This window comes from Quercus suber, unplaced genomic scaffold, assembly GCF_002906115.3.
Source record: "Quercus suber isolate HL8 unplaced genomic scaffold, Cork oak 2.0 scaffold_529, whole genome shotgun sequence".
Taxonomy (NCBI): Eukaryota; Viridiplantae; Streptophyta; class Magnoliopsida; order Fagales; family Fagaceae; genus Quercus; species Quercus suber.
Genome location: NW_027069978.1, coordinates 121353 through 140514, shown reverse-complemented (window position 1 = coordinate 140514; position 19162 = coordinate 121353). Strand labels below are relative to the sequence as shown.

Below are 19162 nucleotides of genomic sequence, written 5' to 3'. Positions count from 1 at the left end.
AAAAACAAAAGCCTAAACGGATCAAAAGACTCCTCACGTGAAGAACATACACAAATATGAAGAACATTAACCCAGCAAACTAATACAAATCAAATTAAGTAATATCATCCAACTTGCTCACCAAATTAAGATCCCAGATCCAAGGCAGTAAATTTATAATAAAAAAAAAACAGATTGCAACAGCACCCAAAAACAAAAAGTAATTTCCAAACCCCATTTCAAAAATCATACATTACAGCACAGAGAAAGAGCGAGAGACACACAAAGAAAGAGCGAGCGCGAGAGAGAGAGAGAGTGATCTGCAAAACTAAACCCAAGCATGGACCGCCTCTCGGAGAGAGACAGAAGAAGCAAGCGCACCAGAGACGATCGCGACCGAGACCACAAGCACCGATCGTCTCACCACCACCACTCTTCTTCTTCTTCTTCTTCTTCTCACCGCCACCGATCTGGTCGAGAGCGCTCTCACGAGGATCGAGAAGGAAGCAGAGACCGCGATTCGAAGCGCAGGAACGAGAGGGAAGGGAGTAGAGAGAGGGACAGGACTAAGCATCGCAACGCGAAACGCGAGCTGTCCGATGATGAGGAGCTCGAGAGACTGTACGATAGCGATGGGTTCGTGGAGAGGCGGCATTCTTCATCGCACAAGAGGAAAGAGAGAGGCGCGAGCGAGGAGAGAGGTGATGGAGTTGATAAAAGAGAGAGGCGCTTCAGACCCATTTCCGTACAGGTCCAAGACTCTGATTGCTCTAAAGTCTCCGTAGGCGACATTGTTTGCGCCTCCTTTGCTTTCCGTGAAGACGATGTTCGCTTCTAAGATGCTCTCGTTGATGGGGTCTTCTTCTCTCTCTGTCTCTCTCTCTCTAGCTGGGATTGTTGTGTTTTGTGATTTTTTGAAATGGGGTTTGGGAATTACTTATGTTTTTTTTTAATGTTTTTGGGTTTTTTAAGGAAAGTAATGGGATGGAATTCTGGCTATCAGTTTTTAATGATGAATGCTTGAAAAGTTAACTGAGATTGCTGTAATCTATGATTTTTGAAATGGGGTTTGGAAATTACTTTTTGTTTTTGGGTTCTGATGCAATCTGCTTTGTTTTTGTAGATTTACTGCCTTGGATCTAGGATCTTAGTTTGGTGAGCAAGTTAGATGATAATGCTTGATTTAATTTGTATTAGTTTTCTGGGTTATTGTTCTTCATATTTGTGTAGTATCTTCATGTGAGAAGTGTTTTGATTCGTTTAGGCTTTTGTTTTTGACATATTATGTGTTAGAGTAACGGCTGAAGGAGAGGTGGGTTACGGCAGGGTAACGGTAACAAGCACAGGTAGGCAAAGTGTCAAACTTTAAACCACAGGTAGGCACATAGAAATCGAGTCAAACCACAGGTGGGCAAATTGTAATTATCCCTTTAGTTTTTCAATCGAAATGCAATGTTTCATAAATGGAATTGGGTTTATCACATGCACACATTAAATTCAACATGTAAATTAATTGATAACATATTGGATGATATGATATGACTGTTAGTCACCATAGTCTAAAAGACTAGTTTCACTGGGCAAGGGGTGTGCCTAACACCTTCCCATCTTGTAACATAGCCTTCGAGTTTAGATCAAGGGTTGATAGATCAATATTTATCCATGTAATTTTCAATTTCTAGATTGTAACTAGGAAACAAAGTCATGTACTTTATCTTAGATTGTTTCTAGGACCAAAGTCATACAATTTCTTATGATCAATGTAAATTCATTTGCAAATCAATAAAATGAAGAATTTTTTAATTTTGGTTTTCATTTTTATTCCAATAATTAAGTATGGTGGGCCTTTTTGCGCCTTTGGGCTAGGTTGCCTTCTGCTACACTGTGGCCCAAGTATTTTGAGTAAGAGAGTTAGGACCGGTCCAATTGCAACTTACCTTGGTCCGGCTTATGCACAAAATATGCCTCCTTTTTGCTTAAACTTTGGTCACATGCCCATGGCAGGCAAAATTGCTACAAAGAGTTATGGCAAATAAATATAATGGGACAATAATAAAGGCAACACACTTGTTGTTAGACAAAACAAAACTATTGCAGAAGAGTTACAGCATATAAATATAATAAAACAATAATAAAAGAGATATGCTTACTGCCAGGCAAAACAAATAAGGGATCCTAAATTAAAATAAGGAAAAAAATGATATAGCAACAAGGAACACATTATAAGTGAAATTGCAAAGACAAGAAAGGAAATAATAATGATAAGTAACAATATCAAAGAAGGAAAATGTTAGTTTGCCGTGTTCAGTTGTGTTACGAGACTAATACCAAGGAGGGAACCACTTCCTCATTGTGGGTAACCTCGCAAGGATCCTGCTGTTGAAATTATTCACTTTGAAGGAATGGGCCTGAATGGCTTATGCCCCAAGTGAATCCCTTATCCCCAATGGAGGGTAGGCTTTTAAAGGGAGAGAAGGGATTAGCCTATTAGTGCATGCTTATCATTCCACACTCTCCATTTCTCTTCCTAATTCTTTTTTTCTTTTTCTCCATTTTGTTACTTTAATTCTTTCCCACTCTTTTCTTTCATTCTTAGTGCTTACTTGTGTAGTGTTATGGTGATGGTGATGTTGTAATTCTCTCATAGTGGTTACTATTGTTGCGATAATAATACTGTACACAGCGAAGGCCCTTTATATGCTACCTGCCGTGACTGGTTTTTACCATTTTAATATTTAATTACTTTTGTCGTGATTTGGGTGTCCTTCCCAACCACCCACTGGTTTGTCAGTTGCCCAGCCACTACCACTTACCTGTGCTAGCTGTGCCATTACCCATTACCAGACAAAGAAAACTGTTTTGTTTGCTTATTCACCGTGGCATTCTTATCCACACTATTCATTCTTATCCACCATAGTGTGTGTGGGTATTCTTTCTTACTATCCCTCATGGCATGCACCTAGTTATTCCAGCTCATCTTTCCTTCTTTTGGGTAGTATGTCATCCCAATAAGACATTTTCTCCAAAAGAGTTTAAGCGGAAACTCTAGAATAGACTTTCCCTTCTCCTTACTACCAAACCATACCCTCTCTTACCTCTAACCCATGACTCACCACTCTTGTATTGGTTAGGTACAGGTTGGTGGTGCCTGAGCCTTGTGTGTGCTTCACTTCCGTGTATGTCCAAAGCTTGTCTGCAGCTCATGCGTTTGCCATGGACTGGAGGTTCGTCTGTGCGTTTTGCCGCTCATTCTTGACCTCTTGTGGCGTGAACTGTTTTTTTATCCTCCATTCTTTATGGCTTGCTTCCCTCCAAGGGTTGGACCTTTCTTGACTGTGAATTTTTCTCCCTTTTAGCCCACTATTTGCTCCTTCCATTAGCTTGCCAATATTCCTACCATGGCATTCTGTTATTTCTGCTGCAGCGCTATTTGATCCATACTTATTGGGCCTCTTTCGGGCCTACTGTACACTCTTCTCTCAATTGGTTACAATGACCCAGTATGGTCATTGAGTTTATATTCATGCTACTTTGGGCTTTCTTGACCCATTACATTGCTTGTGAGCTCTTTTGACCCATTTGCTTTCTTTGGGCGTACTCAGCTCATTTTCTAATTCTGCATTGTCATGGGTTTTTATTAACTCTTTTGGGCTTCCCTAGTCCAATTACCATATCCTTCATTCTTGGGGTTCATGGGCTTTCCAGCAGCCCCTTACTTTCAATTTATTACTTTGGGCCTGCTGTGGCCCATTCTTACTCTTTTACATCACATAATGCAAATTTACTACTTCTTTCTCTAGGCTCCTTTGGGCCCATTTGCTTTTCTCAAGGCCCATTTGTTTACTTTATGAGCCTATGACTCATTATTCCTGCCACTTGTGCTTAATGGGTTTTCTCTCAATCCTGCTAACTCTTTCCTGCCCAAATTGTTAGGCTTCTTTCTACTGTTGGGCTTTTCCAAAATGAGCATCAACATTAAGTAAGTGGCGACTCCATTGTAAAATTCTTAGTTTAAAGGAAAAAATATAATCAGCAGAACTTCCATTTTGAGAGGCAATATATAACACGTGACTCCATCCATTTTGAGAGCTACTTTGATCAAATCAGTAGCTCAAGCTATTTCCAATTATACAATGTCAATTTTTAAGTTTCTGAGTAAGCTGAACGAAAGATTGGACACAATAGTGAGGTGTTTTTGGTGGAATCCTAAGAGTGATTCAACGATTCTAAACATTATCTCATTCCTCTTGCTTGGGCAGATCATTGTAAGCCAAAAAATCAAGATGGTTTGGATTTTAAGAAATTTGAAGACCTCAACATTGCTCTATTAGCTAAATTTGGGTGGTGGGCATTGTCAGGTAAGAGTAGCTCGTGTGTGAAAGTTCTAAAAGCAAAGTACAATCTCAGAGCAAACTAGTTAAATTCACCTAAAAGTTCTAATGCATCTTGGGCTTGGAGGAGTATTGAGAATGGGAATAAGATCCTAAAACAAGGAACTTGTAAACTAGTTGGGTCTGGGGAGTATATTTTGGTTTGGGAGGGCCTGTGGCTACCGTATCGATATGCCTGGTTTCTTGCCAATCTCAAATGACCCAACTAGGAGTTCTTGTTTGATGGTGTCACAATTGTTCACCAGTCAAAAGGCTGGTTGGAATGATAGTTTAATCAGTGAATTGTTTGATCAAGCTTCAGTTGCTGCTATAAACAAAGTTTCCATGTGGGCTCATGAATCATGATCAAGCGAATAAATAGGCTTGGATTAAAACGAGCGATGGGCTCATGATCAAGCTTTAGTTCTTTTTTTATTTGTTCTGTTTGTTTGTGTCCTGTTGCTGCTTTTGCTTTAATACAAGTTTGCTCTCATTAATTTTTAAAAGCAACAAAGATAAAGAAAATACTATACTCATAATTTCTTTTTTGCAAAGGCTAATTATCTTTGTATTACATTATTATATACACGCTTATAATGTGGCATGAGCGTTTTTTTGGACTATTTTTGAGAAGGTTTGTTTAGATACAGGGATGGAGTTCAGAGTTTGAGTATAAACAAAAAAATAATAATAATAATGAAAATGAAAATCCAATCAAGCATTCATTTAGTTATTGCACTGCGAGTCAATAACGTGAGCATGTCTGACAATTTTATTATGTAAAGTTGATGTGTGGCATTTTTATTTTATTATGCCATTGTTATTGTTTTTATCTTTGTTTCTTATCTCTTTGTCTTTGTCTTTGATAATCTTTGATAAAAAAAATAAATTCTAAACTAAAAGACAAAATTCAACCAGCTATGTCCAACAACACACCCCACTCACCAAGGACTAAGCCATGCGTCATTTCCCCTGCATCCACTGCTACATATCAGCATTTCAAATAAATAACGCACTACTCATTAACCTATCAAATACTAGCACTAATTTTACCCTTTTTTTTTCTTGAATCACTAACTAGTCTAACTTTACTCTCTCTTTTTTATGAAAATGACAGAAAAATTTAATCAGTAAATTAGTAAAGCTTACTACTTTATCTAATTAGCTCTATTCTCTGTATAAATAATATAGTCATGAGTTACACAACTAACACAACAAATAGATATATTCAGCACACACACACACAAAAAAATCCCATTAACAAAAAGAATTTGAGAGAGAGAGAGAGAGAGAGAGAGAGAGAGAGAGAGAGAGAGAATAAATACCAGTGAAAGAAGAACTAATGTTACCTATCTAGGTGAACGAAACGAGCAAAGCATTTATGAGCTCGGCTCGGTGAATGCCTAAATGATGATGTAGATTAGGGCCTAGGGTGAGGCGTGGGATGGCAGCGTTGGCGTTGCGTCGTCAGCTAGTCGTGGCAGGGCATTGTTGCTGAATGTTTTTTTTTTTTTTTAGAAGCTTGGAGGGCTTAGGTACTTGGGTAGATTAGGCTTGGAGGGTCTTTTGCTGTTCATGTATCCCAACTACATTCTTTAGTGGATTATTTGACCGCTTGGAGGGCGGCGGAGAGGTTTTACGACGAGGACTTCGGTTTCCTCTTCGATAACACATCGTGTGTTGTCCGTGTGTTTGCATCTTCTTTCCCTTTACCTTTGCCTTATATTTACTACTGTGGATGTGTTTATATTTGGCTTAGATTGTTTATCAATTCTGTGTTTAGCTTATATTCATGTTCCGCACGTTAATCGTTTGATATTAAGCTTGAATTGGTAATTTTGTAATTTGGGGTCTAAACGTTCAAGGGTGTTTCATACCCATATTGAACTTTCAATTTCTTTCTTCCTCACCAGATTCTCGAACCAATCAATTGATTGACGAAGTAAAGGCAGCAAATCTGCCAATACAACGCCTAGACTATTGCCCTCAAAGACAAAATTTTCAAGATGTAGGAAAACACCTAAAGACCCCCCTAAGTGCGCAAAAAGGAAAGAAATTGAGGGACAAACTGTCCTAACCTCAGAGCTACTAACCATGGAAAACCAGAAAAAGCACAAAGGGAAGAAATACAAGCTAAATCCCCAAGAAACTCCAAGTGTCACACAATTAGAGCATTAACTCCACTAACCAAAACATGCCACGTGGCCACAGCGCATGTGGTGCCGCCACAATGCATTTAATATGGAGCGAAATCCCAAGAGCCACATACAGCTCATAGACCTTTCACCTTTTGTGATCGTCATGACACGTCACGACAACCACAGAATCCAGGGGCAACTGATGGGATTGACGAACGCAACTTACCTAGACGGTCTCATCTGAACCAACGAGGCAGTGTTGACAGACGAATCAACCAGGTCCCTCCAACGAAGTGGTCACATTATTGACGAAGACAGAGAAGATATTCAATGCAGCCAAATAAATGCCTCAGGCGGTTACAAAGACAACTATACAGACCGTTGGGAGCCATCAAAGCTCACATAATGGACCATGAGGCGTTACTAAAAGAGGCATTAAAGCCACCATAACAGCCACAACAGCTAGAAGCTACGAGAATGTATATATGTAACCCTCCCAGCACCAGCATGAGGTACATAGACACACTTAAAAATATTTCTTGCTCTGTTACATTACATTATTCTTTCCTAAAGAGTTTCTTTAGACTGATTTTGGCATCGGAAACGTTGCCAAAATGCACCACACCGGTGACCATTTTAAGGAAGTTGCTCTACCATCTCCACAATCATAGAGACGACACCTTGGCTCCACCTGAACGCACTCATTTCGACTGACGAATTTGCATTTCATCAATAATCCGATTCTTCATGACACCCATGTGGAACACATGTTGAGGGCCAAACCATTTAGGTTCAAAGCTATGTGGACAAGAAATGCCCCAAGTTCAAAAGTAATTAATTAAGCAAGCTTGGCAAAGACACTTTGATGGGTCTCAAAGTTTCAAATTGCTAAGAAAAATACAGCAAGCTAGAGAGGAACTCAAGATATGGAATAAGATGCAGTTTGGTTTGGCTAGATCAAGAATCAAAGAGCTAGAAGAAAAAATTAAAGAGGTGCAAGATAGAGCTCCTACACAACATACAGGAAAATCTAGAGCTTGAGGCAGCCTTATGTTTAGAGCTTGATGAATGGTTGGAGCAGGAGGAAATCAAGCGGAAGCAAAAGTATAGGGAGCTGTGGTTGAAGGAAGGAGATCGCAACTCTAAATTTTTTCCATCTTACTACTCTTGTTGGAAGATGGAGGACCTAGATTACAGAAATTAAAAAGGATAATGAAGATCATACTTTCAACAGAGATGAGATTGGAGCTCATTTTATTAATAAATTTAATGAAGTTTACCAATCCTCCCATCCTCAAATGCCTATTGATTTAGATAATTTAATTGAGTCTTGTATTTCAAATGAAAACAAAGAAATTAATTTGAGAAAGTCCTTGCGCCCCCTCAAGGCTCCTGGTCCTAATGGTATATCCTGTTTGTTCTATCATAACTATTGGGATATTGTTGGGAAGCAATTATTAGTGATAGTTCAAACTTCAAAGCTTTTTCAAAGAAGGATGGATGCTTTGAGAGATGTGTTAACACCCCATTTTGCAACCCGCATTTAACCTTACATGGATGAGAAAAAGAGTAATTTCACCTTGAAAATAGACATCTTAAATGTGGAAACTAGATCCTTAATTTCATTTTATCAAAGTGATCTCGATGTTGTAATAATCAAATTGATTGGTCATAAGCCTTAATTGAATCATCAGATTGAAAGTTATCATCAAATCAAGTTAATGGCCGAAATGCACTATCACAAGTTGAGTCTGACTATATGTGATCATGAACAATTGATTCCAATTGGTTATAATTATAATTAATTTGAAATTAATGACATGTCATAATTTGATTAGCTAAGATTACATCTTACGGTAAGGTTGAGTACACTTGATTAATTAGATAAATAAACATTAATTATACATTGAGTAATTTTTGTAATTATTTTTTTAACTAGAGTAAATTTGGGACTGATTAATTATGAAATGAAAGTAATTGGAGCTTATTAATGTTAATTAGAAACTAATTTGGGGCCTATTAATGTTAATTATGCTGAAACTATTTTTCAACAAATGACCTTTGTTTACTATTTTGTTGATATTTCTCAGAATATTTTGAATTTGTGAGTGAAGTTAAATTAGCCAAAAACTATACAACTGGGGCTTCAATTTGAGCACAAGAATAAGGCAATTCCGATCAGAATTGAGAAAATATATGATTTTTCGAAGTTAGCTCTGAAAACTGTTACAGGAGCTACGGAAAAACCAAAGTTTTAGACATTTTGCTTGCTCATCACTCCCACCAACTTCCAAATTTAATGCACCAACTTTCTCTAAATACTGAAATAGGATCTAGATTTATAATTCTCTTTAATTCTTTGTCAATCCTCATTAAATGTCATTCTATTCATATTTTCTCCACCACTATTATATAAACCTCCCCTCTCCTCCATTTCAAGACCCAAAAAAAAGGCCCTCTCTTCTCCCCTATTAAGTTCTAGTGAAGTAGAGTAGTTTTGTCATTTCTTGGTTTTCCTGAGACTCAAGGCATTGAGTGAGACTCACTCTCCCTCTCCTAGTTCTTTTTTTTTACTATACGCTTAAGGCCTCTACCAAGAGCCTCCTCCTTCACCATGTGGATCTTGCATGCAGGTATAATCCATTTTCCTAACTTGTTGTTTTATATTACTATGATGAGATTAAGATTAAAGGATGCTAGTAATTATTTAAATTCCTTGAACAAGTTTGAATATTCTTATATGTTTATATGCATTCTTCACATGTTTTGATCTTAAATCCACATCCAAAATATGAAAAACATGTTAGTTTCATAATTCTCTCATATCCTTGAATCTAGGATATCATCATCCATACACATTCACTAGAATTTAGTTTTTCAATCAAAATGCAATGTTTAATAAATGGAATTAGGGTTTATCACATGCACACACATTAAATTCAATATGCAAATTAATTGATAACATATTGGATAATATGATATGAATGTTGGTCACCATAGTCTAAAAGACTAGTTTCACTAGGCAACGGGTGTGCCTAACACCTTCCCATTTTGTAACATAGGCTTCGAGTTTAGATCAAGGGTTGATAGATCAATATTTATCCATGTAATTTTCAATTCTAGATTGTAACTAGGAAACAAAGTCATGCACTTTATCTTAGATTGTTTCTAGGACCAAAGTCATGCAATTTCTTATGATCAATATAAATTCATTTGCAAATCAATAAAATGAAGAATTTTTTAATTTTGGTTTTCTTTTTTATTCCAATAATTAAGTATGGTGGGCCTTTTTGCTCCTTTGGGCTAGGTTGCCTTTTGCTACACTGTAGCCCAAGTATTTTGGGTAAGAGAGTTAGGACCGGTCCAATTGCAATTTACCTTGGTCTGGCTTATGCACAAAATATGCTCCATTTTTGCTGAAACTTTGGTCACATGCCCATGACAGGCAAAACTGCTACAAAGAGTTATGGAAGATAAATATAATGGGACAATAATAAAGGCAACACACTTGCTATTAGACGAAACAAAACTATTGCAGAAGAGTTACGGCAGATAAATATAATAAAACAATAATAAAAGAGATGTACTTACTACCAGGCAAAACAAATAAGGGATCCTAAATTAAAATAAGGAAAAAAAAATGATATAGCAACAAGGAACACATTATAAGTGAAATTGCAAAGACAAGAAAGAAAATAATAATGATAAGTAACGATATCAAAGAAGGAAAATGTTAGTTTGTCGTGTTCAGTTGTGTTACGGGACTAATACCAAGGAGGGAACCATTTCCTCATCATGGGTAACCTCGCAAGAGGATCCTGCTGTAGAAATTATTCACTTTGAGGGAACGGGCCTGAATGGCTTATGCCCCAAGCGAATCCTTTATCCCCAATGGAGGGTAGGCTTTTAGAGGGAGAGAATGGATTAGCCTATTAGTGCATGCTTACCGTTCCACACTCTCCATTTCTCTTCCTAATTCTTTTTTTCTTTTTTCTCCGTTTTGTTACTTTAATTCTTTCCCACTCTTTTCTTTCTTTCTTAGTGCTTACTTTTGTAGTGTTATGGTGATGGTGATGTTGTAATTCTCTCATAGTGGTTACTACTGTTGCAATGATAATACTGTACACAGTGAGGGCCTTTTATATGTTGCCTGCCGTGACTGATTTTTACCATTTTAACATTTAACTACTTTTGTCTGGATTTGGGTGTCCTTCCCGACCACCCATTAGTTTGTCAGTTGCCCAGCCACTACCACTTACCTGTGCTGGCTGTGCCATTACCCATTACCAAACAAAGAAAACTATTTTGTTTGCTTGTTCACCATGGCATTCTTATCCACCATAGTGTGTGTGGGTATTCTTTCTTACTATCTCTCATGGCATGCACCTAGTGGTTCTAACTCATCTTTCCTTTTTTTGGGTAGTATGTCATCCCAATAAGACATTTTCCCCAAAAGAGTTTAAGTGGAAACTCTAGAATAGGCTTTCCATTCTCCCTACTGCTAGACCATACCCTCTCTTACCTCTGACCCATGACTCACCACTCTTGTTTTAGCTGGGTACAGGTTGGTGGTGCCTGAGCCTTGTGTGTGCTTCACTTCCGTGTATGTCCAAAGCTTTTCTGCAGCTCATGCGTTTGCCATGGACTGGAGGTTCGTCTGTGCGTTTTGCCGCTCATCTTGACCTCTTGTGGTGTGAACTATTTTTTTATCCTCCATTCTTTATGGCTTGCTTCCTCCAAGGGCTGGACCTTTCTTGACTATGAACTTTTCTCCCTTTTAGCCCACTATTTGCTCCTTCTATTAGCTTGCCAGTATTCCTACCATGGCATTCTGTTATTTCTGCTGCAACACTATTTGATCCATACTTATTGGGCCTCTTTCGGGCCTACTGTATACTCTTCTCTCAATTGGTTACAATGACCCAGTATGGTAATTGGGTTTATATTCATACTACTTTGGGCTTTCTTGACCCATTACATTGCTTGTGGGCTCCTTTGACCCATTTGCTTTATTTTGGCGTACTCGGCTCATTTTCTAATTCTGCATACTCATGGGCTTTTACTAACTCTTTTGGGCTTCCCTGGCCCAATTACCATATCCTTCATCCTTGGGGTTCATGAGCTTTCCACCAACCCCTTACTTTCTTAATTTATTACTTTGAGTTTGCTGTGGCTCATTCTTACTCTTCTACATCACATAATGCAAATTTACTACTTCTTTCTCTAAGCTCCTTTGGGCCCGTTTGCTTTTCTCAAGGCCCATTTGTTTACTTTATAGGCCTATGACCCATTATTCCTGCCACTTGTGTTTAATGGGTTTTCTCTAAATCCTGCTAACTCTTTCCTGCCCATATTGCTGGGCTTCTTTCTGCTGTTAGGCTTTTCCAAAATGAGCATCAACATTAAGTAAGTAGCAACTCCATTGTAAAATTCTTAATTTAAAGGAAAAAATATAATTAGCAGAACTTCCATTTTGAGAGGCAATATATAACACGTGACTCCATCCATTTTGAGAGCTACTTTGATCAAATCAGTAGCTCAAGCTATTCCCAATTATACAATGTCAATTTTTAGCACTATTTTAAAAACTGAACCAGACCGGCCGGTCCGACCGGTTCAACTGGAAACCGGGAGCCAATCTGGTCCGGTTAAACCCCCTAAAACCGTCAACAACCGAAAAACCGAGCAAAAATCGAGTAAAAACCGGGGTTGAACTGGAAATTTTTAAAAAAACGGTTCGATGCCCGGTTCGGTTTTTAAAACCATTTTTTAGGGCATGTTTGGTAGACTGTAATAGGCACTGTAATGTAATAGTTATTCCTATAGTTTAGTTTGGTTATGTTTTTATTACAAAAAATAATCATTCCTTATGAATAGCTATTCTTCAAAATGAGTTTCAAAATAAGGAATAATTGTTCATCTTTAAAATGTTGTATTAGTTATACCTTAGTAAGTGCAATAATTTCAAAACTTAATATATTCCCAAATTAACAAACTTTCCATATACATCTAACAATTATAAAAATAAAAAATCACAAAAAATAACACATATTTCTCTTAAATTTAAAAATAACAATTTTTAAGAAGATATAATTGTATAAGTAAGAAATTTCCTAAAATAAATGTTAAGTTTTATACTAATATTATAATTCACAACCAAACTAATGAATAGGTTTAATTATTACATTACAACACATTTTATTCCTAGTAATAAAAATTACAATTCCTGTCGTGATTCTCATTTAGTGTACCAAATGTACCCTTAAGCTCCTGAGTAAGCTGAATGAAAGATTGGACACGATAGTGAGGTGTTTTTGGTGGAATCCTAAGAGTGATTCAATGATTCTAAACATTATCTCACTCCTCTTGCTTGGGCAGATCTTTGTAAGCCAAAGAATCAAGATTGTTTGGGTTTTAAGAAATTTGAAGACCTCAACATTGCTCTATTAGCTAAATTTGGGTGGTGGGTATTGTCAGGTAAGAGTAGCTTGTGTGTGAAAGTTCTAAAAGCAAAGTACAAGCTCAGAGCAAACTAGTTAAATTCACCTAAAAGTTCTAATGCATCTTGGGCTTGGAGGAGTATTGAGAATGGGAATAAGATCCTAAAACAAGGAACTTGTAAACTAGTTGGGTCTGGGGAGTATATTTTGGTTTGGGCGGGCCGGTGGCTCCCGTATCGATATGCCTGGTTTCTTGCCAATCTCAAATGACCCAACTAGGAGTTCTTGTTTGATGGTGTCACGATTGTTAACCAGTCAAAAGGCTGGTTGGAATGATAGTTTAATCAGTGAATTGTTTGATCAAGCTTCAGTTGCTGCTATAAACAAAGTTTCCATGTGGGCTCATGAATCATGATCAAGCGAATAAATAGGCTTGGATTAAAACGAGCAATGGGCTCATGATCAAGCTTTAGTTCTTTTTTTATTTGTTCTGTTTGTTTGTGTCCTGTTGCTGCTTTTGCTTTAATACAAGTTTGCTCTCATTATTATTATTATTTTTTTAAAAGCAACAAAGATAAAGAAAATACTATAGTCATAATTTCTTTTTTGCAAAGGCTAATTATCTTTGTATTACATTATTATATACACGCTTATAATGTGGCATGAGAGTTTTTTTGGACAATATTTTTTGAGAAGGTTTGTTTAGATACAGGGATGGAGTTCAGAGTTTGAGTTAAAAGGGTAGAAGTATAAACAAAAAAAATAATAATAATGAAAATGAAAATCCAATTAAGCATTCATTTAGTTATTGCACTACCAGTCAATAACGTGAGCATGTGTGACAATTTTATTATGTAAAGTTGATGTGTGGCATTTTTATTTTATTATGCCATTGTTATTGTTTTTATCTTTGTTTCTTATCTCTTTGTCTTTGTCTTTGATAATCTTTGATAAAAAAAATAAATTCTAAACTAAAAGACAAAATTCAACCAGCTATGTCCAACAACACACCCCACTCACCAAGGACTAAGCCATGCGTCATTTCCCCTGCATCCACTGCTACATATCAGCATTTCAAATAAATAACGCACTACTCATACTACTCATTAACCTATCAAATACTAGCACTAATTTTACCCCTTTTTTTTTCTTGAATCACTAACTAGTCTAACTTTACTCTCTTTTTTTTATGAAAATGACAGAAATTTAATCAGTAGATTAGTAAAGTTTACTACTTTATCTAATTAGCTCTATTCTCTGTATAAATAATATAGTCATGAGTTACACAACTAACACAACAAATAGATATATTCAGCGCGCGCGCGCACACACAATCCCATTAAAAAAAAGAATTTGAGAGAGAGAGAGAGAGAGAGAATAAATACCAGTGAAAGAAGAACTAATGCTACCTATCAAGGTGAACGAAACGAACAAAGCATTTATGAGCTCGGCTCGGTGAATGCCTAAATGATGATGTAGATTAGGGCCTAGGGTGAGGCGTGGGATGGCAGCGTTGGCGTTGCGTCGTCAGCTAGTCGTGGCAGGGCATTGTTGCTGAATGTTTTTTTTTTTTTTTCGTTTCGTTCGTAAAATTGAAGTAAGTAGTGTCTACAATGTAAATCTCCTATTTTAGGGGTATGTATCCGTAGACATCAAAGTTTTATAATGTATTCACAACCATTCAATTGATTGTGATTAAATATTTGTGACCAAATTAATTTTCAATTGATAATATATTTCCATAGAGGATAATTGACAAATTAAATCAAACCACATATCAAGTGTTTGAGTTATCGTGACTCACATAAAAATAACACGTCACAAGTCACGTAAAGCCATGTGGCAACATCAAATGAAAAAAGTCGTGTGGCAACGTCAAAAGAAAAAACTCATATGGGTTCTTATTAAATGCAAACCAAAATTAAAGCCAAATTGTAGTTAACTCTCAATAAATGTTAAGATAAAATTTCAAATCAAATACTATTGAGTTACCTATAAATAAAAGTTTTTTATATGAGAAAGGGGACAGAAACTTAGAGAGAAAACCTTACTGACACTCTACCAAAATAACGAGTCATCTCTAAGTCCAAAAGGCACTTTTGCTCTCTCAAAATCAAAATTCATTCCTACTTCTTCAAATTAAAGTAGAGATTTTCCTTCAAGTTCCTTTGTTCTAGTTTGAGATTAAGCCAAAAGTCCTTGACATCAAATCAAATACATTCAATCACACGTCCAACTTGAAGGCATCAAAGCACGATTCAAGATCAAGCTTCATAGTCCAACAAATGTCGTACACCTCCTCCCTTCACCTTTCATTTGCACACATATCTGACCTAATATCTTTTTCAATACATTTTAGCCTATTAATCACCATACTTAAAAACAATAAAAGAGTATCTTTCATTTTCAACGAGGAATTAAATATTTCTCTAACTCTTTATCTTTTATATTACCTCCCATATCTTTACATTTATATTATTATATTTATTCATTTTAATTACGAAATATTAAAATGCTACAACATAAATTATATAATTTCAAAAAGCAACAAATTAAACACTTTAATTACCTATATTAAACCAAAAAAATCTTGGATGAGGTCAGTCAAAAAAGTATCCATCTATCATTGAAAAAAAAAAAAAAAAAACTATTCTAGGTAGATAGTAACAACTCTGATACAATACAGATTTCACGACATTCTCTCGTCATGCACAGTAGTTAAGTCACAAAGTAGCTTGGCCTAGGCCATCTTCAATATGGTGCTGGTATATTAATTTCAGATCCTTACACTGATATTACATTAAATTGCTCTGATATTTCAGAGAAACTAGAATGAAGCAGAACCAGCTACCAATACTTGTAAAACATAGCCTAAGTAGTTGATTTTAGTTTTAACCATGGAAGATCATCTTTCAACTCTTCTTCATAGCTCTAGCACCACAACTGTAAAAAAAAAAAATTTAAAAGTTAGTTTAATAGGGAGGCGTAGCATTTTCTTTTTCTTTTATTTCTTGAAATATAAAACACAATTGAATAAAGGGAAAAAGGTCTTACATTCAGAGTCTGTGGTTATCCAATTTCCTTTCCTAGGAGTGTTGTGATCCTTGTCTTGAATAGGAGTTGAAATTGATGATGTAATGTTGATCGTTTGGTCATTAATTTTATATGAGGCAGGCATAGACATTGCTGAGTATGCAGAGGAAGTGGTGGAACAACTTTCCACATCCCACCTGAGACTGATCTTTGGAGAATCATTGCTTAGTTGATCATCATCTGGTACTGCTTTTAGGCTTCCACGATTCCGGAATTGTAGAACCTGAAGATATATAATCTTTTTCTTTTAGTCTATTTTTGAAAAACGAAAACCTATGCTATTTCAGTGCGAAGATATGCATTAGGAAATTACTTATATTTGACACTTAATGCACTAATTAATTATGTTTTAAATTAAAGTTACTTAGGTTATGAATCTACCTAAAGTTAGTGTAAATGAATGTAAAATTAAGTTGTTACTAGATTTCCATCTATGTCACAGATAAATATTATGGAAAGTTTGATATTTATAGCTATTGGATGTGGTGATTACATATACTGGTGTGCAGGTTTCAGAAAGAATAATACATATATTAAACATGCAACATGCATATCAATGCCTAATGATGAAAGAAACTTTAAGAAAATTTTGAATCATATGGATAAATAATGTACCTTTCGACCAATAAACTTTCCTCCCTTCTCTGATTTTGCAGCAGCAGCCCATCTCAATAGCTCCTTCATTCTTGACATAGTTTTGCTTTTATCCCCTTTAAGCCTATCTTTGTGATCCGACGAGCCACTTTGACTTTGGTCATTTGTGTTAGTCGAGGTTGACAATGTGGCCTCAGTAATTGGTAAAACTTTATTTCCTGCATGAGTTGCAGAATCCACCTTGTGACTGATTCCAAGTCCTCGAGTAATATCTTCTTTCTTCATTTTCATTGATTGGATCCAACGATGCCTTCTATTACAACTTCCAAGTCTTTTAAAATTGAGGATACTACAGAAGCAAACCTTTGCAATATCTCTCCTACATAAAATTGTAAATGGCTTGAAATTTACACAACCCAATTCGCTACCTTCAAGTTTCTTCAATCTTCGACCGACCCCACAATGCTTAAACAAAATTATATCTTTTGATTCAGCCTTTTGATCTGAAGAAAAAGAGAGTAAAATTATTCCTTCAAAATGCACATTAATATTAATTTCCAAAAAAGCATCTGAACCTTTGGCTTACCATAAATAGTATCTTTTTTTGTTGGAAGGACTAGAAGTATTCACCCCCAGGGTTCAGATGGAGAATCTGATACAATTCACCAAGACGGACATTAGCTTTGGTGTGGATGCTACACATTTGACTATGTAGCCAAGAAGTACAAAAAGTTTACCTGCATGTCTATGTTTAATACTTGGAACTTCCTTCATATATAGTGTAGCTGTGTAGTGTATGTCTTTGTGTGTGTGTGTGTGTGTGTGTGTGTGTGTGTGTACAAGCCCAAGAGTGAGAGAGATGGATGAGTTTCTTGGTCAAATGGACAGCACTAAGAGATCTATCTGTGCTGTCTACTTGCTAGAGATTCCTGTCTAGTCTATGAGCCTTTTGGGAGATGAAGACAAGGGAAATTGTACTGAATCTAAGGAAGATGGTTAGACAACCGGGCAGTGAGTGGGTGAGGGTTGGCTTGTGATTCTGTTTAACATGGGTTTGGAATTGTATATAAGATGATCATGTGGTGGGTACTAAGCAATTTTTTATTTTATTAAGAGCCAAGATGTGCTTAGCACTGTTGGCATCTTTATTAACCATACACTTGTATGTATCCATCGATCTGGTTGGACCCCATGTTATGGATCACATTTTGGGATTTACCTGGCCCAAGATTTACTCAGGTGCTCTTTAACTTAATAGAAAACTTAAGAGACTGACACATAATGGACTAAATTTAGGATGGTTGTGAAAGAAATCTCATTTGATGATAGAGAAAGGTTCTTGAAGTGAAATTGAATGGTCCTAATTGTTGTACAATAGAATATATGGACAATCAGCCGACCTACCAATTTACTGTAACATAAGAAAACTGAGTATTTGATGTTAGGTGCACATGTATGAGTGAAGTTTCATATCAAATAATAATGAGAAAAATAAGCGGTTAATCTATATATATATAAATATATATATAGGCAAAACTGAGAGAAAATTCAATTAAGTTCTAAATTGGATTCCAATTGTTGTCTAATTTTGCGCCACGTGTCCTATTTAAGTTTTTTTTTTTTTTTTTTGTTCTAGGTGAGTTAATGAAGTGCAAAAGACAAAGTATAATATAAATAATTCATCAAGAACTCAATAAACAAAAAAAAAAAAAAAAAAAAAAGTAAACTCATATGCATATCCAAAAGAAATTTTTTTATAAAATAAAATAAATAAAAATAAAAGAGAAGAGAGAGAAGAGAGACAGAGAGAGGGAGTATAATTTGAATCCATATATGTGAATAATTGAATTTTTTTTTTTTAATTATACATGCATATGCAGGGTTATACACTAATATAATATAATTAAGTTTATACTCATTGAATTTAGCCTTTTGGCTTAAATGTGTCTTTATATTTATATGTTAATTGAAAACTAAAATTATGAATCGATCAGAGTATTGATCCATAGGTAGAACAGCAATTAGCATAAGTTCCAAGTAACGAAAGCAAAAGGATACCAAATGTAGCATAATAAGCCATAGATGCAGATTATAATTTCGTTATAGTACAAGGAAAAATAAAACATTATTACTAGCCACCAATTCCTGGCCAGTTAGACAAACTCCATTTTGATCAAACAATGCTTCATTATTTGATATAAAAATATAGTAAAAATAAAGTTTGATTAAACAATGCTTCATTTTAAAAATAGTACAAATATTATTTATAAATTTTGGTTAAGCATGTGGGCAAGGAGATATTTAGAGCATGAAGACCAGGACCTTGAAGTGTTCAAATTCCATGGGCACAAATAAGTATTTGTTGGCCTCACATGGGACTGAATAAGAGACGTGTTCGTAAATTTAGAATTATATATGCACACTATGGCGAGTTCTAAGAACTAGAGGCTTGATTTGTTGTGTATTCTATTTAATTTATTTGTATGGGAGTTTGTCATAGGATCCGATGAAAACCAAGTAAGCTGACGTGTCACTCAGGCTTCCTTCA

General features: G+C 35.9%; 2 protein-coding genes across 3 annotated transcripts; one reads left to right on the top strand and one right to left on the bottom strand.

Moving 5' to 3' along the window:
* Window positions 1-319: 319 nt before the first annotated feature.
* LOC111988352 (splicing factor U2af large subunit A) lies at window positions 320-817 on the top strand. Its single transcript, XM_024020137.1, has one exon. It carries the CDS (start codon window positions 320-322, stop codon window positions 815-817), a length of 498 nt encoding a protein of 165 aa, XP_023875905.1.
* Window positions 818-15658: 14841 nt separating this feature from the next.
* LOC112034388 (uncharacterized) lies at window positions 15659-17441 on the bottom strand. Of its 2 annotated transcripts, XM_024067205.2 has the most exons (5): window positions 17352-17441; window positions 17201-17266; window positions 16636-17117; window positions 15982-16243; window positions 15659-15870 (listed from the first exon to the last, which is right to left on the bottom strand). In XM_024067205.2, the coding sequence occupies exons 3-5, from the start codon at window positions 16903-16905 to the stop codon at window positions 15851-15853; spliced, it is 552 nt and encodes a 183-aa protein (XP_023922973.1). In that variant the 5' UTR covers window positions 16906-17117; window positions 17201-17266; window positions 17352-17441; the 3' UTR covers window positions 15659-15850. The 2 variants fall into 2 exon arrangements, with proteins under 2 accessions (XP_023922973.1, XP_023922972.1); XM_024067204.2 differs by having other exon boundaries at window positions 17201-17441.
* Between the last annotated feature and the right edge of the window lie 1721 nt (window positions 17442-19162).

Bases quoted from the DNA above. Each gene is read 5' to 3' on its own strand.
- LOC111988352 (XM_024020137.1), top strand. From the start codon at position 320: ATGGACCGCCTCTCGGAGAGAGACAGAAGAAGCAAGCGCACCAGAGAC.
- LOC112034388 (XM_024067204.2), bottom strand. From the start codon at position 16,905: ATGAAAATGAAGAAAGAAGATATTACTCGAGGACTTGGAATCAGTCAC. The intron at 16,244-16,635 runs GTACATTATTTA...ATATATCTTCAG, and splicing joins GAAAGTTTATTGGTCGAAAG to GTTCTACAATTCCGGAATCG. The intron at 15,871-15,981 runs GTAAGACCTTTT...TTTTTTTTACAG, and splicing joins GATAACCACAGACTCTGAAT to TTGTGGTGCTAGAGCTATGA.